Source organism: Phocoena phocoena, chromosome 1, assembly GCF_963924675.1.
Source record: "Phocoena phocoena chromosome 1, mPhoPho1.1, whole genome shotgun sequence".
In the NCBI taxonomy this organism is placed as follows: Eukaryota; Metazoa; Chordata; class Mammalia; order Artiodactyla; family Phocoenidae; genus Phocoena; species Phocoena phocoena.
The window spans coordinates 152,882,300-152,903,734 of record NC_089219.1 but is presented as its reverse complement, the minus strand read 5'-3'; the positions used below and the strand labels follow the sequence as shown (position 1 = coordinate 152,903,734).

The 21,435-nt window shown below is 54.2% G+C and overlaps 1 protein-coding gene across 2 annotated transcripts in view; it reads right to left on the bottom strand.

Annotated features, from left to right (window-relative positions):
* Window positions 1-21,220, bottom strand: part of PIK3C2B (phosphatidylinositol-4-phosphate 3-kinase catalytic subunit type 2 beta) — a 39,185-nt gene extending 17,965 nt beyond the window's left edge. The window contains exons 1-16 of one of the 2 annotated variants that reach the window (XM_065873874.1): window positions 20,288-21,220; window positions 16,997-17,097; window positions 16,254-16,408; window positions 15,917-16,037; window positions 12,881-12,992; window positions 12,646-12,725; window positions 12,201-12,264; window positions 10,581-10,727; window positions 9,906-9,939; window positions 8,877-9,072; window positions 7,684-7,806; window positions 4,077-4,244; window positions 3,404-3,515; window positions 2,104-2,246; window positions 743-800; window positions 612-658 (exon numbers count right to left, since the gene is read on the bottom strand). In XM_065873874.1, coding sequence (XP_065729946.1) covers window positions 612-658; window positions 743-800; window positions 2,104-2,246; window positions 3,404-3,515; window positions 4,077-4,244; window positions 7,684-7,806; window positions 8,877-9,072; window positions 9,906-9,939; window positions 10,581-10,727; window positions 12,201-12,264; window positions 12,646-12,725; window positions 12,881-12,992; window positions 15,917-16,037; window positions 16,254-16,408; window positions 16,997-17,097; window positions 20,288-21,220 — 2,594 coding nt within the window. Of the gene's footprint in view, window positions 1-611; window positions 801-2,103; window positions 2,247-3,403; window positions 3,516-4,076; window positions 4,245-7,683; window positions 7,807-8,876; window positions 9,073-9,905; window positions 9,940-10,580; window positions 10,728-12,200; window positions 12,265-12,645; window positions 12,726-12,880; window positions 12,993-15,916; window positions 16,038-16,253; window positions 16,409-16,996; window positions 17,098-20,287 lie in introns of both variants that reach the window. The other variant, XM_065873866.1, reaches the window with a different exon arrangement.
* Between the last annotated feature and the right edge of the window lie 215 nt (window positions 21,221-21,435).

The following is a 21,435-nucleotide window of genomic DNA, read 5'->3' as shown; positions in this document are numbered from 1 at the left end:
GGAAGAAAATAAACCATTCTAGGGGTTTGAGACTGGGAGCCTGTGTCCCCAGAGGAACGAAGGGAGAGAGGACTGTAAGAGCAGAACTAAGTGATAAGGTTTGGGTTACACGGGTGTGTGCATGTCAAATCTCGGCAAATGTACACATAAGGCTTTTGGGCATTTACTTATATGTACATTTTGTCTCAAAAGAAAAAACGTAAACAGACATTGAGCTCTAGCTAATGTTATGCTTGCTAAAGTATTTAGGAAGGAGTTATGATGTCTCAATTTCCTTCAAAATGCATTAAAAAATAAGATGTATTGATGGACAGTACGTACACAATAAAGCAAATATAACAAATGTGAATGGTTAGAATTCAGGTGGTGGGAATATGGATGTTCACTATTAAATTCTCAGTTTTGTTGTATGTTTGAAAAATGTTCATAATATAACATGGGGGGTGGGGGTGGAATAAAATAAAGAAAGGGAAAAGGAGAAGTGGAAAAGCCCTGAATTTCCACGCCCACTTGACCATTCTCCCCAGGGCTGGCCAGGGCAGTGATGGGCAGTGCCAAGCCCTGGCTTCTGGAAGGACACGTGGTCAGGAAAGGTGGGTGTTACAACTCACGTGGCATGCAGGAGCCCCAGGGCATCCTGGTGGTTCATGTGGGTCCACTGCTTCAGGAGAGCGTAGATGTCGGGCAGGCAAGCCCACTCCCAGCTGGGGGCGCTAGCGAGCACCAGGGGGAGTGAGCTCACCTCCGAGTGGCAATAATACCGCTTCTCCCACAGGCTCTTTTTGTCAGCATCAGTGAGCCTGGGGGTGGAAGTGGTAGGGGGAGGTGAGAGAGACAGCAGAGTCAGCCAGAGGGTAAGGTACTCACGCTCCAAGAGAATGCGACACACTCCAGTTCAGTAGTTGCCAAACTTTGCAGCATGTTACAATCACCTGAGGAGCTTTATAAACGCCTCTTGTCCAGGCTACACCCAAAACCAATTAAGTCAGAATGTCTGGGGAAGGCAGCCATCGGTAATTTAAAAAATATCCCTAAGTGATTGCAATGTGTGAAGCAAACTCTGGGAGCCAGGGTCCAAATCGCATCTTTGATCCTTGACTCAGGGACATCTCACACCAAGGCAGCATGCAGGGGCCAAGGGCACCGAATTCGCTACCCCTCCTGAGGATGCCCTTCGGATATCACTCCCAAGTAGAGCCACCAGAGGGCAGTGGTCCCCACTGCTCAGGGTCTGGGCAGCTGAGAGGCCTCCTGGGGCTTCCTGGGGCCAGCTGGAGGTTTTATAGGACCTGCAGCTAATTGGGCCTTGCCTGAGATCAGGTGTCTAATGGGAGAAGGGAGCTCAGGGGCTAATGAAGCAAGGGGTCAGCAGAGGAGTGGGGGCAGGGGAGGTCTGCAGTCACTCGGTGTGATTCTGGCTGCCCTGGGTGAGACACGAGGGAGAGAGATGAGCCCCATCTCTCTCATTTCCCCCAACCGCCACATGCAAGGGCCATGCAGGAGCCACAGAGGTATAGGAGAGAGCAGGCCGGGGAGGAGCCCAGATCCCACCAGCTCCTCCAGCCTCTTCAACCCTGGTGAGAGAGGTAGCCCCAAGGATGAGATCAGCTTGGACTCGCTTACCCCTGACAGCTGCCAGCTTGCCTTGACACCTGATCCTTTTTGGAAAGTGACAGGGCCAGAGAAATGCAAAGGCTGTGGGTGTGGAAGGGGCAGGAGGTGGGGGCAGGGTGGTAAGCATAACGGCCAGATGCCCCAGTGGACAGCAAATAGTACACAGCTTATCTGGGGGTGGGGCAAAGCTCTGGTCCTCTTGGCAAGCTGATTCTGGGCCAAGTCCCCATCGTGGGGATGGGTGTTCCCAGATCTAACATCCTGACTGTGAGCTCTCCACTTTGCCTAAGGTCAGCTCATGAAAAACGTCTGGGGGCCGCAGAGCCCTCTCTCCACCACTTCCTGCCTAGGCGGCAGTGCCCACCCTATCCCACCTCGACTCCCAAAGCAGGAGGACAGGGACCTGCTGGGAGGTAAGAGAAGGTCAGTTAGAACTCGAGAGACTTAGTGGAGGCCCGAGTCACACATGGGGGATGCCCTGGGCCTCACCAGTACAGGGACTCCTTCTGCATGATGTTTTTAAGCACGTGTTGGTCTTCCTCCCGGAGGCTGCCAAACTCATAGCGGGGGCTGAACTTGTCTCCAGCGGGGCTGGTGAACTTGATGTCGAAGGCTGAGGTGGGAAAGTCAATCTGGGAGATGACATCAGGGACGTGAGGAGAGAGAACAGGAAGCTGGATGGGGCTGCCACCTACCTGGGTCTCCAGCTCTTCTTTTACCCACCAGCCTTCCTGCCTCCCTTCCTCCCTCCCTTACCCTCAGACTCTTTGTCTGTAAAATAACCTTGTTGGACTTGGTGATCGCTAAAGTCCCTTCCAGCTATAACTTCCAGCGAAAAATGAGAAGGAAACAAAGAGAGAGAAAGAAAAACGGTCAAGTGAGGAAGAGGTTGGGCTGAGATGCATCTAGGTGAGGGGACTGGCCCCAGGCCATCTACTCTGAACAGAAGCGACATTAGGCTGAGCCACTGGGAGCCTCCACGCCGACGTTGGGGAGCCTTCAGTGTGGTCTCGGAGGGCACTACTGCCTGATGGAAAGTGGGACCACATGCCAGGTGAGAGCTCCGCCAACTCTGAAGCCTGCAATGCTGGGTTCCCTTGCTCTCTGCTGCCATGTTCATCCTTCTAAAATGGATGTCAGAGCTCAGGGAGCCAGTCCTCAAAGGGAGTTCCACATCCTTTCATTCAAGAAATGTTTATTGAACCCTAATATGTACCGAGCATTGCTCTGGGCCCTGGGCACAGAGTAGTAAATAAGACAGATAAAAACGCCTGCCTCTTGGAGCTTTCATTCTGTATCCACTTTGATATTCCATATTCCGTACCAAAGCATCTCATGACCACAAGAAAAGGAACCAGAAACGGTAACTAGACCTTGGACCTGACCAGCTCCTCCTGTCCCCAGAGAATGGGTCCACCCCACTAGAGCACTGAGTGGCTGTGGGGAGGGCTTCCCCATGGGCCCCAAGAGGGGATGGCTCAGATTAGTAATATTAGGGTTCAATATAAGGAACTCTGAAGAGCTGAGCCCTGGTTGGCAAGGGTCTCAGACCGTGCCTTCAGGCTCCTTGAAATCAGTTAACCTCAAGGAGATGGGACATAGCTCCCGCAGAACTTGCCCTCCCACTCCGGGTCTAACCATGTTCACCTACTTGCTTCAGCCTCATGATCCCACGCGCAAAGTTCCGCACCTTCTCCTACTGCCCCAGCCCAAACCTCAAAGGGAAAACATGGAGCCAACTCCGGAGTGGTCCTGATGGGTCGGTGGGAGGGAGAGGCTGGGGTCTCACCTGCAGGATGACACTATCTGGCTGATGGAAATTAGGTGCACTCCAACGGGTACTGGGGCTTTCCTGTGTTGCTGGCCATAAGCCCAGAAGCTTCCGGCCACAGGTCAGGACTCTAAGGAGGATGGAAGGTGGGATAAGCCAACAAACCCAGTCGCTAAGGAGATGGTTCTCCTCCCGCTCTCCCTATCCAAAACTCTGCCTTTTCTGCTTGAAGCCACTGCCCAACTCCTCTCTCTCATTCTCCCCACAGACCACGGCCTTCCCTTTCTTCCAAGTCCTATAAACCGCCCACCACCCCGCCCCGCCGCCAGGAAGCCTTCCTAAACTAACCACACCCTCCCTGGTCTGGGTGACCTGGTGGCAGGGATGCCTTCATGACGTAGAGAGCTGGACTGGATGACCTCTAAGGCCCTTCCAATGACAAGACCAGATGACGCCGCTGCCTGAGCATGCATGTCCATGCCCCTTCCCACCAGTCCTGCCCAGTAGCTCTTGATTACATTAACTGTGCTGGCCACCAGTCCTGTGCCTTGGTTCTCTCCACCAGGGCTGGGACCCTCTGGACTCTGCCGGTGAGCCCCACCTGGCCAAGCATTGGCCCATGCAGCGGCCAGGCCTCTCTCTCCCTATCCCCTCCTCCCTGCCAAGGCCAAGCTGCCCTGGGCCCACATACTGCCTGAAGTTGAAGAGCGGAGCAGTGACCCAGCCCAGGGCTTCGGGCACCCGCCGCTGCTTATTGGACTCCGAGGAACTCCCGGGTGGGGGGATGGGCAGAGCATAGAGAGTGGCACACAGCAGGGTCTCCCGAGGCAACCGGTTCACCTGCACAGGGAAGCAGATCCTAGGGAGGACAGGAAACCAAATCAGGAAGTGCCACCCCTGTGGCTTCCAGGGCCAGGTGGCCCAGGAAGTCAAGACGAGGCTGAGAACTTGGCCTCCCGATATGCTCCCTGGGTAATAAGCCTTCCTGCAGAACCAGGACAGATCCCAAACTGCAGGCAAAACCGCCACTCGATGCCTGCAGGAGCACAGTCTATATGTCTTTGCAGCCTCTTGGTAGAGTAAGACAAACACCCTCTGATTTTGAGGCTACCCACCGTGACCAGACAGAACTCACTTGGCCAGAGCCACCTAGGGTTCAGGTGTCTACATGCCCCATACCGTCAGCCACACTCCTTCCCTTGTTTTAGGATTTCTGCAGAGTCACCGAGAAGCTGCTCCTTTTGACAATCCTTCTCCATTGAACAATCCCCAACCCTCCCCCACCTCTTTCGGCTGAGAGCAGCCTGGAAGCAGCGGCATGATCTCCGCCTTCAGCGCACCCTCCCCCACGGCCCTCCCACCTGTCTGTCCTCCCGTGTCCCCTTCTTCTCCTAACCCACTGGACGCAAATAGTTTGTTCTCACCCCGAAACATTTTCAAAGCCAAAGGGATAAAAAGAAGGGGCTCCTCCAAGTCCCTGGGTGGTGAGAAAGCAAACTGGCGGGGCCCAAAGAACTGACACCGAAGCCCTTGCCAGTACCCAAGCCCAGATGGTCTCTCCCGTGCTCCCACGCCTGAATCACACCCGGCTACTCCCTCCAAGTTCAGGATAAGGACCTGGGGTGGGGTGGGTGGAGAGGGGAGGGGAGCTGTGGGAAGAGGGAGGACCCACATTACCTTTCGGGGAAGCTGTCCCTGGGCCAAAGTCCATACTGTCACACCCTTCTGGCCAGCCCAGGGCCCAGCAGCTTTTATGCCAGAGGGCACAGAGGCGGGGCGGCCACCCCCAAGGTTAGCAGTTTCATGATCAAGCAGCCTCCCTCCACCGCTGCCCCTCACTCCTCCAGGGGAATCTCCACGTAAGTGAGGCACTCTCTTCTTCCCGCCAGGCTGGCAGGGCCCTGCTCTGTCCCGGCTGCCTCTACCATGGGGGCCCACAGCTATAATTAGGACCCCGCCAGCAGCCAGCGTACACGCCAGGCCAGGGCTTGGCTACAGTGGCAGAGCGAGGCTGATGGGCCTATTTTGAGAGTTAGCTGACCCCATGCTGCTACAGTGAGGGAGACAATCAGCTGACCCCACAGCAAAGAGGAGACGGAGCTGGCCCTGATCCCTTTCTTCTTTCACCCGAGAAGAGGCTTCCAGCTGGGCATCCAGAGAAAAAGAGAGTGAGGAGCCTTTCTAGCTGAAACCATAATGCCTAGAACCAACCAAGGGCCCCTTCTCCTCAGCCCTTGGGTATATCTGGTATTCTAAAACCTCCCCCATGGACTTTCACCTGGGGTGAGTCAGGACAACCAGTAGGTTAGCTGTAGCCCTGAACTTCCTCCCTTCTGCAACCCATTCCTCAACAGTGCATCTCAGGGGCTGACTCCTCCGGGCAGCATTCCTGGGATGTGCCGGTTCCAGTCCTGGTTCTGCCTCTCACAACCTTGGGCAACTACTCACTCCTCTGTGCCTCAGCTTCCTCATCAGTGAAAAGGGGAACATGGCTTCACTTGTGTGATGTGTGTATATACTGGGTGCTTTTTGCTATGTGACACTGTGGTTACTGCACTGGAACGGAGCTATATACATTTAGTACTTTCATGCACAAACATCCCCATGTGTTAGTCACTGTGCCAGTCACTTGGAACAGAGAAACCAGAATTGAGAGAGCTCAGAACACAACGAAGATGAAAAAGAAGAAAGCATTTATCATGTACTAGGTACTGTGCCAAGTACTTTACTTGCAGTGTCTCAACTGCTCTCAAACAACCCTATAGGGTAGGCCCTATTACCATGTCCATTTTGGGTTGAATGACCTGCCCAAGGTTGCACCTACGGTGAGAAGGAGAGGATGATGGCACCCAAAGCCTACACTGTACTGCCTCCTCCCACATGCCTTGGTCTTGATCATGAAGGTGCCACGGGGCATCTGGAGGGGCAGCGCTGACATGACACCCTCCACAAGGCTCTAGGAAGGATAGCAGCTCTATGGGATTTGAGGCAGAGATTCAGACAGGGAGTAGAATGAGACCACAGAGCAGGCAGCTTGAGGTGGGACATGCTGGGCTGCTTCCACACCTCTGATACTCCGTGGGGAAAGGGTCTAAGGCTCATTGTGAGGTCTGCCTGGGCTGGAGCGCTATAAAGCACGCAGTAATTGAGGCCAGAGAATCCCAAGGGGATGGTGAAATTCGGGAGCCGTTTAATGCAGCCATCCTCAGCCTCCAAGGAGTCTCTCCTGCTCTGGTGATTGTTTAATTAAAGGACTTCATTTATACCTTTATTGCTCTAAGAATCATAAACGTGTGAAGACAGGAGAAAAGGTCTGCCTCTCTCCCGTTGGCCGTCTGTAAAATGGCCCACCTCTCCCCGGATTTCCACACTCTCCATCCACCTATTTTGGTATCCTTGGCCTCCCCAAGGACCCTCCTCAATCTCTTTAACCCGCACTCCAAATACTGAATTTGCAGCTCTGCTCTGCACATAAGGACTCAGAGATAAGTCAGTCTGGGAAAGTGAAGCTGCGGGGAGCAAACAAGGCGCTTCCTGACTGTCTGGAGGGAGGATGGAGCAGCACAGAAAAGGCACGAGGCACACACACTCCTGCAGTGTCACCATCGAGGCACCCTGGCCTCCATTTCCTTCCTGTTCTGCTTGGCTGATGCCTACCTTCCGGACAGCAAATTACTGTTAATAAACGGTGGTTAATACTGTCTTGTGCTTGTGTTTTCATGTTTCTATTTATAACCTGTCTTACCTCATTTCCGTGCCACAACTGCCTCTGAGTTAAACAAATGTCCCCATTTTACAGTTTGAGAAACTGAGGCCCAAAGAGGCCAGAGAGAACATATGACTAGAGACAGAGCTAGAAATAGAGCCTTATTCCTATAGCTCTAAGCCCATTAGTCTTCCCTCTAGGCAGCCTGCCCTTCCAGATCTATAAGGGAGAAAGCATGGTGCCGTCTCCCTCTTCCATGGGAACTTTAGGAAGAAGGGAGAAGATGAGACTCCCTCAGACTAGTTAAACCTTTTAAGGGAGACAAGATCAAAACAATGAATTATTATTAAAACTAATGTTTATATGGTCCTTCATGGTTTACAACAAGCCTTTATGGATACTTCTCATTGGAAACTCATAACAACTCGAGAGGTAGAAATTACACTTGTCCCCATTTAAGATAGGGAAGTGGAGTCTCAAGAGTCTGAATGGCTTGTTTGGTTAGGGTTCGTGACAGAGCCTGGTTTAATCTGGGCATTCAGGAGGCTGAGAGGGTCTGCAGTGGGCACTGGAGCCTGGCGGGAGGTCTTACTGCTGGTCCCAGATGATGAGGTGGAAGAGGTACTTGGAGAAGTGAACCCTTCGGGTCCGCAGGGGGCTGCACAGCTCCTTGCCGCCATGGCTGAGGGAGCAGGAGAGGTAGAACTCTTCATAGCTACAAGAGAAAGGGCGTAGGTCAGGACACTCAGCTCCCAGACCTCATCGCAGTCACCCGAACTATGCCAAACTCCATTTCCCCTGTAAGACTCTTGATCTGTGGGGCTGGAACGTGGTGTCAGGGGACAGGACAGCCAAATCGGATTTGCGGAAGTGTGCTCCGGGAAAAGCAACTCGATCTGGATCTCTCTGCCCAGTTTCAGGTTCCATGCTGAGCCCTCGGTTTTTCTCCCTTCTTTATTGGGAAGCAGCCATGCAGCCTCCTCCTTAGAACCAGCTCCAGCCCATGGGGTGTCCGGGGGGCACGCCTGCGCACATGCGCATGCGCAGGTGAGAAGCGTGGGGGATGAAAAACGACATATGCTGAAATGAATGCCAACACATGGGAGTCCCTGCAGCTCGCGACAGGTGCCTGACAGAAGAGGTCAGAGAAGGCCCTGGTTTCCCAGGCTGCCTCCTTTGTTCTCCGCCAATCGCCCAGAGGAATACATTAAGTGAGGAACAAAGAGAGAAGGGGAAGGGAGGGGGAGGGGGTCTGGGAAGAGAGGGGCGGGGGGTCGGGTGGAGCCAAAGGCCTATTCCCCCAGGCCTGGGATGCTGGGGGACCCTGAGAGGAGCTCAGGATTACCAAGTTGACGTCCTCCTCCACCCACCCTTGCAGGCCTAGGGAACTCCAGACAAAGGGTCATCTCCCACCTCCCCGCCCCCTCCCATTGTACATCTGCAGGGGAGTGCAGTCATTGGCCGTGAGGCATGCACTCAGATCTGGGAAGCGGCCATCTGTCGCAGCGTCTCCATCAGCTGGCCTTGGACCGGAGGGGGCAGGGAGGCCTGAGCAGCCATCACTGAGAGGGAGTGACAAGATCTGACCACTGCTGCCTTTCCTCTCTCCTCTGGGATGTCCCAGCCCACGTCAGTCTCCCTCCCAGTGGGCTCATGCCCTCAGCCACAGCGCACCATAAGGCCACAGATCCTAAATTTAGGACAGTGGGGTCACGTGAGGACAGGAAAAGCCACCTGAAGTCTAACTCAACTTGCTCCCTATAGGCCATTCAGCCCAGTGCTCACCTGGTAGCCCAGATGATGGGGATGCGGTGGGTGGCATAGACCGTAAAGGCCAGGGGCCCAGAAAAATGGCAGGCCTCCTGGACCAGATCATGCTTGCGGCTCCCGTGCACTGCTGTCTGGAAGTCTGCATTGAACGTGTTGCAGTACAGCTCCACCAGGTCCAAGATGGCAGCTGTCAGGGCTTCCACAACCCTCTCTGTGAAAGGAAGGGGATAGAAGGAAGAATAGTGAGGCTTCAACAAGCCCCATCTCATTGTCATGGCACTGGCTAAGGTGGGATACCCTAGGACAGTAGTCCCCAAATGCCAGTCACCCATCTGTGATGAAGCAGGAACACATCACGAGCTTCTCATAAAATGACAGATACTCAGTTTTAAAATTGTCCTCATTTTTACACACTGCTACTTATTTAGTGTAAAATGTCCTTTCTTTTAGGAAGTAGTGGGAATAATAGTTACCAGTTACTTAAAAGAAGTCATTGCTTCGTAAAATAAAAACTGATAATTCTATGTTGGTCCCCAAAATAATGCTTTTTGGTCCACGAAATCTGAAACATTGGGAATCACTGACCAAGAATCCTAGAGATACGAGCTCTGCAGGGCAACATTCTGCTTGCAAGACTTAAGGGGGAATCCTAGGGAAAAATTCTTTATCACCATCTCCCCAGGCCCCTTCAAAGTTGGAAACACAGGGGTTAGGAGCTCACAACCTACCCAAGTGAAAGTTTTTCCATCTGGAACCCAGGGCTAACTCTGCCCCACCACGCCTACCCTCACACTTACACCGCCTCATCACCATCTCCCAGGGACACCACAGGAATAACTAGTAAAAATAACTAGAAAACATTCTGTGGAAAGAAATGTGCTCTCCAGCTGCGTCCACGCCTCATATAGGAAAACACATACACACATACACACACAGAGGCAGACCTGGACCCATAAATCAAAGGGGCCAGGGAGAAAAAGGAATCTGGGCAGAGACTGCAGTTTTCAGCTGCCCCTTCTGGATGAAGAAAAGCAGCTCCCTTACCTCGGTTTTCCCTCACAGCCAAGACGGTGGGATCCTATTGGGGAAAAAGGAGAGGGAGGGGAGCTTCAGGGCCGTGGCCTTTTCCATCACAGCTGGAAGAAGGGCTTTTCACAGCTGTGCTCATCTGGACCAGACTGGACCGAAATTTGAGGAGCAGAGGTTCCCCAGGGAGGATAGAGTAACAGTTTGTACCAGATTCGTGTGATGGGACAGTGAACCAGACCGAGGATAAAATCACCGTGTCCACCCAAATGAAACACGCCAGCCCTCAGGCTACCCCACTACAGATCACAGCACCTATCATGCTGGCTGGCCCCGTCTGCACGGCACACAGCCCCCACTGCGGAGTCCCAAATCCCCGGCTCGGGGCAGATTTTGGTCTTGTACCCTGCTGGGTACAAAAACTGGCAGGCAGCGCCGCAGTGACCGTGAACAAAGCCTCTGATGGCCTGGGATCCCGGCAATCAGTCCCGGGGGGAGATCCTAGCCCACTCTCATCCTCAGGAAGAGGTGACACACTTGGCATCTATCTCCCCAAAACTCTGTGAATGAATGTTCAAACATAAAAGATGGAGGTTGAGAGAAGAGTCTTTTAGTAAGTGGACACCTAGTCACCTGGTTTTCGGGGAATTTTCCTCTCCTCCTTCCCCACGCTAGTGCTCTGGGCCCCGTTACCTTCTGAATTTTAGGCTTCATTCGGGAAGGGCAGGGGGGCAGCTGGTTGAGAGCGTTGGTGATCTCAGGGGTTTCCACAGCGGCTAGGGCGTTGCAGATGGCCTTGACGGACTGGACCACCCTGTCGGCCTTCAGTGGAAAGTCGCCCTGTGGGAGGCGGCACAGTGAGGCTGGCAGGCTAGCACTCAGCCTCCAGCACCCACAGTGTTGAAGGAATGAGCCGGGAGGAGTAGCGGCTCGTGACTCTCAGGAGTAACCAGTGGAATCCATGCTTTATTTTCAAACATCCAGCGTTAGTGAACCACACACAGCTCCTGCTGAATTAAAGGAGCCAAGCCCACGTTCCCCAGCGCTTTCAGCCATGCTGCCTGAACCTCCTCTTATTCCCAGCCTCCCTCTGTCCGCTACAGTCTGCTTATACTATACAAACACATGCAGGGTCTCCCCCAGAGACATGCAGTTTCAATAAAATCCATCCACAGGGACTAGCAGGGGGATGAAAGAGATCACACTGAGGGCCCACTTGCCCATGCAGCCTTATTTCTCCTACTACTGTCAAGAATGTCCAGATGGGTCTCATCTCAGACCATGGCCATGCCCTGCCCTCTGCACTTTGGCTCCTGCAGTTTTCTCATTTGGAATCCCCTTACCTGTCCTACCCTGATTACCTAAGTAAATGCAAATCACGGACCAGCTAAACTCCACCCTCCTTCCCCAAGCCTTCCCTGGACAGTCCCCCTCTCTATCACTCTCCAAGAGCCCCTGATTAACTCATTACCAACCTGTTCTGTCTACTAATAGCTTTACGTTACTATTCCATTTTTCTGGCAGGAACACAAGCTCCCTGAAGGCTAAGACAATTCTTATGCTTCTCCATCCACAGTAGCCATTAACAGAGGGCCAGACTAGTGCAAAAAAAGGTGTGCGGAGAACTCCCCTCTCATCACAGTAAATTTTCAAGCAGAGGCTGCTAGAGAAGGGATTCTGGTAGTCGGTGGAGGGCTGAGCTAGATACAAGGCTGAACTCTCCCAAAAGGATGTGACCACTATAACAGGATCAGTGAGACAGGGATTGTTTTTGAAGGTCACTGTCTGATTTTCTTCAGCTTCACGACATGTGGAGCAAATGTTTATTCTCATGGTTTTGAGGCTTAAAACTCCATGTGAATCCACGTAAGGAGAGTCCTGGCCCTTCCCTACCTTTGGGACCCTCCACCTCCTGACGGTTTTCCACCTGTGACACCAGCACATCAGAACCTCTCAAATCAGAGGTTCCTGGGCCCTGCTCACAGGAGGCACACTCCAGCGCACGCTGAAGTTCAGCGGCAGGGCGACAACTCTACGTCCCTTAGCTTTGAAGATGCCCTGCTCCAGAGATAGGATCAGGGCACGGTTCCTGACCTACTTCTACAGAGGAGCACAACCCTTCTATACACACTTGCCGGCTGCCCAAGAGCTGGCAGTCGTGGTTTGCCCATGTGCTAGGGGAATGAAAAGAAGTGCTCTGCTAATAGATTTTCAGTATCTACTCCAGATCCCCAGTGTTAGCTGATCCCAGGAGGACTGGAGGAGAGGAAGGGAGCGTTGGGCAGCTGGGCCAGCCCCAGAATTTGTACTCACATCAGCCAACAGGAAGGCATCCACCTCATTGTGGTAAGTGTCAAACAGAAGACTCAGGGCCTGCCTGGGGAGGTGGGGACAGGGAAAGGTCATAGAAGATGTCAGAATAGACCCAGTGTACTGGAAGACCCATCCTCGCCCTCCTTCTCCACAGCTCAGGAATCAGACTCTGGCTTAAACGGGTTCCCACTCTTCCCTTAGGTCCCATGAAGACTGAAGGCCGGCAAGTCCTTTCTAGTTGGCTACCTTCTACCTGGAGAATGTGGTAAAGGACTAGAGGGAAGAGATGTAACATACCCTGAAGTGGGGATCTTCTCCTCTAAGACTCTTGGGCCCCAACACCTGCAAGAACCCCTGGCCCTGGCATAAAGGCAAGCAAGGGTATCTGCTAGGGTCCCCTCACGGTTCCTGCTTGGGCCACATCCAAGATGGTACCCACTCTCACCTGCTGATGGTCTGCTTGACTGGCCTCTCCTGCAGATGGATGAGGTAGTTCAAGGTGGAGGGGCTCTGGTCATCATTCACCTGTGTAAGAAGTGCCCTATTCAGAGAAGGGTGGTGCCTGTATCACAGCGCAGTGCTACTACCCCATGTCCGCCCAATGTATTCCATATCACCCTCTCTCTGCCCACCACCTCCCCATCCCTACGCAGCCATCAGCCTCCCCACCACACACGAACCGTCCGGGCCAGGTCACCGCGTACAGCTTTCTGCTCCATCAGCTGTAGCCGAATGTCGATGTCGAACTTTCGACAGTACTGAATATACTCGTGGCTGCCCAGGGCGTGCTTGCTGGTGGGACAGGGGGACAAGGCCATTAGCATTCTGGGGACTCACTGGGACTTTCAAGGGAAATGCATACCTTAGCCTCAGGGAGAGACAAACAGGAGGAAGGGGGAGGAAAGGTGAAGGGGGAGTATACCTGTCATGTACCCCCACCTTAGCTCTTAGGAGATGTCATGGTAGAGCTTGGGGAAAGAAACAGAGGTCTGTCTAAAGAAATGCCACCTATTACATTTAACCCTTGGTCTGTACAAACAATGACTTTCCTAGGTATTTATTACCATTATCACTGGTTCACTCTAGGGGTGGGAACTTCTGGAGGGAGGGGAGAACAAAGAGATTTCTCAGGGGCAGCGTTTAAACCCCATCCTCTTGGCTTTGGTACATAGGACGCAACAGAAGCCAGCCTGTGCTCAGGCTTGGGTGTGGAGCTCAATGGGTGACAATATCCCCCCAGCACTGTGATCCTAAGTCTCACATCCCCCACCATTACCAACTGGGTGCTGAGACCAACCAACCAAACCCACCAAGATTCCAGGTCTATTATCCCTAACCCATCAAAGTGCTGCTTCTCACCTCCCTCTGTGGGTCCTGCGATTGTGAATAACAAGGTAAATCTCTACAGACTACCAGCGTGCTATTCCCACTGCTCAGGTTAGACCCCTGCCCCACCCCCACGTTTCAGAGAAGGGGGCTTAGGGAGTCCCTCGGTGATCCAGCCCCTTCCTCCCTCCAGATCACACCTTAGGCAGAAAGGAAGCTGAGGAGAAGGGGCAGGCTGAGTCCCACTTGCAGGCCAGCACTGCAGGCCTGGGCCATGTCCCAGCAGCTGGGTAACAGAAGCCGGAAAGGGACTTCCTTCCTCAGCAGAGCTGGGAATCTAGGCCAGAAATGGAGAGGAAAGGAGCAAAGCATAGGGCTCTGTGCAGAAGCCGACAGAGGTGCCTGGGCCGGAGGCCAGTCCAGTCCAGCTAGGACGTAAGTGGGTTTTCCACATCCGGAGGCGCCAAGCCTCTGATTTAGACCCCAACCTGCTGAGACTGAGCTGCAGCCAAAACCTGGGGGTGGGAGAGGCTGGGCTGTGGGGTGGGGCTGGTGGGAGTGCCCCAGGAGGAAGGAAGAGTACGTCAGGGGTGGGGGAGGTGGCAGGAAACCCAACCCTCCCCGGGGACTGTCTCAAGGTTCTTATCTGAGAGCAGCCTGCATCCTGGACCCGCCACTCCACCTCAGCGTCAGCCCCTTTTCTGAGCAAGAGTAGGAAACACAGGGCCTCCTTGGGAGCTAGCAGCTTTCTGGAACCCCCAGAGGGTCCTTTTCACCCCCACCCAAGGCAGCTATCTTGTGCTCGGGGGTCTGGGCTTTTCTGTTGCATGGGTGGGAAGAGAAGAGCCTTGGCGGAGGAGGGGGCTCCTGGACCAAGAGTGATGGACACAGGTCCCCCGGGGACTTGCTTGCCCTTCTCGGTGGAAGGCCTTCCTCTGTGTGCATTCAAGTTAGAGTGGGAGAGGCATGACCCTAGGACCAACAATCCTTCTCCACCTCGCCTGGAACGCTCCACCTGGGTCTTGGCAAGATGTCAGAAGCTGACGGCTTATCTACCACCTCTGGACTTGGGGGCTCAAAGGCTAGGGGGCTGCAAGGGAAATGACGGTATCCATCTAATCCGCATCCTCTCTTTGGACTGGTCCTTCCCTGGGAATATTTACTGACCGCTCATTGCGTGATCCTCGTATTTAACCCTCGCTACATTGTACAGAAGCAGCTGAGGGTCAGAGCTCCACAACTAGCAAGTGGCAACTGGGACCCAAACCGGCTGTGTTGATGTGACCCATTATGCCCCTTGCTCCCTTACAACAGCGGCAGGTGCTCTTCGCCAGGAGCCCCTGAATCTGGGGCCCCCTCTATTCCTCTAGGGCAGAGCGATACACATTTGAACCGTGCTCCCTGGAGGTGTGCCACGTAGGGCCCCGCCCCCTTCTTTTCTCTCAGTTTTCCAGTTGAGGGCACAGAGGCCAGGAAGGGTCCACAATATCCCTAAGGTTAAAGAAACCAGCCAAGAACTGCTCTAGCCATAGACCAACCATCCTTGCATCTAGACCTGCATATAAGAGAAAGCAAGTGGTGGCCCTCATCGCGCACTCCTCAGACCTGAGATACCGGCCTCTCCTTCCCCACTCCCAAGATCTGCTTCACCAAGTGGCCAGTAGTAGTGGGCAGTAGGCAACTGGAAGCTCAGGGAGGAAAGCAGCTCTCTTCATTTCCTTATCCGCTGGCCTCTGGCTGACTCTACAGCCTGCCACACAGCTGTACCACCTGAGGGGTCCAATCCGCCCTCCCACCACCCCAGCACCCCAGAGTCCCAGGGCAGTGGAAAGGGGATTGCTGCCACTGGAGGTAGAGGCGCTGGAGGCGAGCCTTTGGTAAGGAGCATAACCAGCTGCACGTGCCAGTGGGGGAAAGGCTTGTCGGCAGGGGAAGGGGGAGGAGAGAGCAACCGGGATTTTTACCGCTAGTTCCACAGGGCGCTTCTGCCCAGTCCTCCTCCAGCCCTTGGCCACAAAGACCCCACACATAATCTAGGGTGGGAGAAGCTACCCCACATAGTTCCCCCGCCCCCATACACACATCCCTCCGCACGCAGAAGTCTGCAAGCAGATACGACTTAGTCTTTGTCTAATCCCAGTTCCAAGCTCTTTCCACAGCAGATTTGGCCCAGGAAGCCAGCCAACCCCGCTGGAAGACCGAGCTCCTGGGGAAAGTACGACGTGGCTGACAGTATGCCCAGAAAGCAGGAGTCCTGACTGTGGGATTGGCAGGGAGCTGCCAGCCCCAGGCCTCGAGCCCAGCACCACCCCGGTGAAGCCCCCTCAGAAGCCTACTACCCAGAAGGCAGGTGCCACTTCCTGCCCGCTTGTCCCAACCAGTACACTCACTTCTGCAGGAATTCCTCCAGCCCACAGGGCTTTAGCACGAAGTCACCCACATCGACACCCCTCAGTTCATCATGGGTATAGCACAGGGTCTGGTAGATGAGCAAGTCTACAGTGGAGGAACCTGCAAGGGGCGAGGCAGGGGAAGCAATGGGGGGGGGGCACTGGGGCAGGCGGGGTTCATCCCGATCCCGTCCCCCAGAGCCATCAACAACCAGATAAAGCAGGCAAACACACAGTTTGGGGTTGGGAATCAACGGCAAAAGACCCCACACGGTCAAAACACTGTCACCCCTGCCCCACCTTTAGGGATGCTCACACCGACTCCCCACTAACTTACAGTTGCAGGTAAAAGTGAGTGGCTCCCGCAGGCTGTCACACAACACGGTCACCTTCAGGTTAACCTCATCCCCGAGGTGCTCTGGGCTTGGGGTGACAGTGCTCCAGACATACCCAGTGAGGGAGTAGTCTTGGACGTCAGAGCCAGATCGGAGGCTGTGCAGGAAGAGAGGGAGAAGGACCGTCGCTGTGCCTTCAGAAGAGAATGGTCAACAAGAGGCCTGCTGGGACCTCCCGTCCTGAGGCCCAAGGACCCCTCCGTCCCCACTCAGCCCGTGGGTCTGTGGGCCAGGATGGGGGCAGTGGGGAAGCAGCTGGGGGAAACCCTGTTCTTGATACATCTGTTACAGTTGCAAAATGTTTCCCAAGCTGAGTTGAACATTAAGGATAGTTTTAAAACCACACAGCTTTCCACGGAAAAATTTTCCACTTCCTTTCTCTTTTAGCCCCAGATAAGATTACACTCTTATCTCCATCTGGGGTGTGTTTGTTCCTAAAGGCAACGGAGCCTGAAGTGATTGGAACAATTTGACTGTTAGATCAAGGTTTCCTGAATTTTGTCCAAAGTGTGAAGCTTCTAAGATTCCAAAAAACCTGCAAATATCGGTTGCAGGAAGCATCCCATAGTTGTAAATTGAGATGTATTAAATATGGCTCTTCTTCCTCCCTAGAAAGTTCTGAAAGGGGTGACTCTCCTCCCCAGCGCCCACAATCCCCCCCAACCCCCCAGTCTTTAACTCTTACATATCCAGCATGTGGCAGAACGCAGCAACTTCTTCATCTCTCTCCTCTGAGACCTCAAACAACTCATGACCATTGGCGATGGCGTGGGGCCGGGAGCCCACCTTTAAGAGAAGAGCAACTTACTCAGTGCCTTTTCCCTCATGCCATCCCCTTCCCGCAGGATCCTAGGCCTAAACTCTTAAACTCTAGGTGTAAAGACTTTCCAGTGAAAGGGGCATAAAAAACATGTGGGAAATCCAGGAATGTATTTATCTGCCGTCCTGGCCGACCAAGAGCCAAGGTGAAGGCGTACTTGATGTCTCAGCTGAGTCTGGAAGCCTGGGTGGGATGGACATGAGTGTGGCCGAACCTCCTTCCCGAGAGGCCAGTGTCTAATAAGCTCAACCCTGCAGGTCAGGCGGTTCCCGGCACGCTGGGCCGTGGGGCTGGCTTTCTGGGGGATGCTCCCAGAGGCGTGGAGGGGAGCTGAGCAGACAGCCGTTGTTCCCCGTCCCACCACTGAGGCCAGAGCAAGTGGGTTGCCCAAACCGTCCCCAGGGAAGCTGAGCCCTGGGCAAAGCTCCAACATCCACAGTAAGCCCCAGGGATCCAACTCAGAGAGAGACCGAGAGACCGTGAATGGAGGCAATGACTCAGACACATGTGTCTTCCCAGTAAGCACTACTTGAGGAAGAGAGCGTCAAAGCAGCCTTCTGGGCAGGAAAGAACCGGGAAGAAGGCTTAGCTCCTCCTGGCTCTCAAGTCTTCTGGTCCCCAACAGCTGGAATGTCAGGAAGCCTCCCTGGGCCCCACTTCCTGTCCAAGAACATGTGTGTGCTGGTGGGGATTCTCACAGACAAGACCTCAAACTGTCTCCCACCACAGAGCTGTTTTCAGTCACCCATGAGGAGTTCTAAAGCAGCCCTCGCACAAGGCCTGCAGCACAGCCACAGGGAGGAGCTGGTGCGTGGCAGGTTTCGGCCTGCCTGCCCGGAGCCACCAGGGAGGCCACTGCAAGGGAATGAGGTGACAGCTCTGACAGAGTGCCGGCCTGCATCCGGTAAAGGCGGATACTTCCGGGGAGCCAGTGTGCACACACGCAACGCCTCACCTCTCAGCCTCCCCCTGGCTATTCTCCTGTCCTCCCCGCCCCCTCGGGGCAGATGGCAGCAACTGAGCTCCTCATTTGAATATCCAGATTGTTTCCTCTGAGTGACCCTCTCTCATTGGCCTTGCTCCCCTGGGTGAGCATGGAGGGGGTGCAGAGAGGGGAGGGTAGCCGTGGGGGCAGTTGGCATGGGAGGCCCTGGCTCTGCCAAGTTCATGCCTGTGTCCCAGTCAAAACAATAGTACCACTGTCAGCAACTAACCCACAAAAGTGAGAGCGATAGAGAGAGCGACAGAGACAGACAGAGACAGAGAGACAGCAAGAGGAGGGGAAGGCAAGGAGGGTGGAGAACAGAGTGGTGACTGAAGGCCATTTTCATGCCTTTCAGTACCACTCACTGGCTCCATAAGAAAACAAAAGCCACTTACGTTTGCCCTGCTGGCAGGCCCTGATGGCATCGCCCGATGCTGGCTGGGGGGATCTGCAGGGCAGAGGCTGGCAGCAGGGGTACCAGGCTGGCATTTGGAGCCAACCATTTCCTTAGCTGGCTCCACAGGCCTGGGATAAGGTGGGTCCCTCCGGCTGGAAGCCCGGCGAAGGCGGGGCGGTGGTATGGGTCGAGAGCCCGCGGGGCCCCCCCTCCCAGTGGGATGAGCCCCTGCACCAAGCCGGGGTGGGGAAGACCAAGGCCGCATTTCCCCCTAAGAACTGGCAAGGGCTTTTTGCTTTGCCCTAGCTTCTTCAAGGAGACTCTGGACCAAGCTCCCTCCCAGAACTCTGATAACACACAGGGGATGGGGGAAGGGTGAGGGAGTGGGGGGGAAGCAGGAGAGCGAGCCACGGAGGTGACCACCTACCAGGGTGGCCTGCCGCTGCGCAAGCAGGCCCAGCTGTGCAGAACAGAGTCTCCCTGTCCCTATAAATAGCAGGAACAGCCCCACCTCTCAGAGCAAGTCTTTTAAAAAGCCCTGTGCTCTAGAGCTGTGACTTAACCCAGGAGCTGCCTCTGCTCTGGGGGACTCGCTTAGCCGAAGCACAGGAAGGAAGAACCACGTGGCTTTTCCAGAGTTGTGAAGGATCCCAACTGCTGGGACACAAGGTGGGAAAGCCCCAGTGTCCCTTAGACAATGGATAAGGAGGAAACAGGGAGGGAATGAGGTGGAAAGCTGTTAGGACAGAACTCATCAGCCACAGGGGTACCTCTCGGCTCCCCTGGGGTCAGGGTTTCCAAGTGCAAAACACAAAGCAGGCTTCAGGTCCCGCCCATGGAGATGTTGCTGACACTTTTTAAACCAGAAAAAGATCAAAGCTGCCCTGGAACCTACGCCATGCTTCTGTGCAGACAGTTTTCTATTTTATACTATATACTGACAAAAGTGAAATAATTACCGTCATACTGCATACTTTTTTCTTAACATTTTCGCTGTGAAAAGAGATGGATGATGGTGAGGATTGCACAACGGTGTGAATGCATTTAATGCCACTGAACTGTATACTTACAGTTGGTTAAGATAGTAAATTTTATGGTATGTGTATTTTATCACAATGAGAGAGATGTGCGGGGGCACACACACGAGGACAGGGAGGAGAGAGACAGAGGGGGAGAGACAAAGGGAGGGAGAGAGACAGAGGGAGTAACGCAGAGAGAGCCAGCAGCAAGCTAGCGAGTGAGAACAATGGAGCTTTGGGATGAGACAGAGCAGGGCTAGACTAGCCACTGCGGATCACTAGGCAGGGTTGCTGAGGGGTCTTGACCAGGGTCTGGGACTTAGTGAGCACTAAACATCGGTTAGTATCACGACGGAACCTCATCACCACGCAGCATTTTGGGCAGAGCAGAAAGTCAGAAAGCAGAAGGAGCCCACCCCAGTGCACAAGGCCATTCGGCCATGCCGTCAACAGTGTATCCCCTCACCCCAGTTCTGTCCTTATATCACGAAGTGGGTATTCCAAAATGCCTGCCCCCAGAAGGACCGTTTGGCCAAGATACACAAAACTGGCCCTGAAAAGGAGCCTTCTCTACTAGTGTCCCTCTTCCCTCCCCAACCACGGCCCGGGGGCCCAGTGTCAGAAGCAGAGGGCAGGAGAGGACTGAAGGGGTGAGTGTGGAGCAGACTGTGGTTTGGACAGCAAAGAAGAAAGGGGGACTCTATTTCTGAATGACAAGGGGAAAGGGGACAGAAGAAACATAATCAGGTCCTCACCGGAGCTGCAGAAATCTGGAGGTTCTTGCCAGATGTCCCATTTTTCCGGTTGGCGTAGCGGGAGGTGTAGGTGCGGGGGGGTACCTGAGGGGGCATGGTCTTGCTCCGGGCCACAGGTTTTCCAGGAGTGTCCTTGCCAAAGTTCAGGAGTCCCCGGCCCTCCTTCCAGCCCCTGGTGGCGTCCCGCAGCATCTCTGCATCATAGGTTGACTTCAAGTTGAGCCGTGTAATGGCATCATTGATACCGTCGTAGTCCACGGACCCCAGTAGGCGCCCTGGACCCCCACCTCCCAGCTCCTCTTCCTCTTCTAGGAGCCGATGCCCCAGCAGTTTGCCTGGAGGTTGTTCGACCAAAGAAAAAGTGTTGATGTCATTGGGCTGGGAGATCTTGGAGGATGAGGGGGACCCCTTTCTGGGAGGCAGGGGAGGAGTGTCCCAGATAGAGACTCGGGGAGGCAGAGGAGGTGGGGACAGTTTCTTCAAAGAGTCGTCTGTGTCCCCCAGTCCTGGGGACAAAGAGAGCCCCCCATCTGAACCATCAAAAATGTAGAGATAGTCTCCAGCCAGGGAGGCTTTGGGCCAGGGATCTGGGCCAGGCTGGGAGCCCTGGGAGGTAGAGTGGTTGGGCAGCCCTTCCTGTGGGGAGAGCGAGTTGTAATTGAGGGTAGGGTCAGAGCCAGAGAGACCACGTAAGAGCTTGAGGTCCTTCCGCCTTCCCGCTGGCTTGCTGTAGAAGTCTAGGACAGGCTCATCCCAGCTGATGAGAGAGGGGTCTGTGTTCTGCTTGGCTCTGCTTTCCTCCTTGTCGTGCCGAAGCCGGGACAGAGCATCATACTCCATCTGCAGGGCTTCGGCCATGGCCAGCTCTTTGCGGCTGATGCCCACAGACTCCAGTGACTTCCAGTGATCCCCACTGCCCTGAGTCGAAGACATGGTGAGGATGGGGGACAGAGGAAACAAGGAAGTCTTCTACTTCCTGGCAATGTCAGTTCTGCAGGGTTGTGGCATGGTGTCTGGGCACCTGCAAGTGAGGAGGAAAAATATCAATCATTCAGTCACAAAAAGAGACGTGTCAATAATCTGATTGGGTGACATAATCTGGGCCACTGCCTGTTTCTTGAGTGCCTACAACAGATGGAAAGAAACAG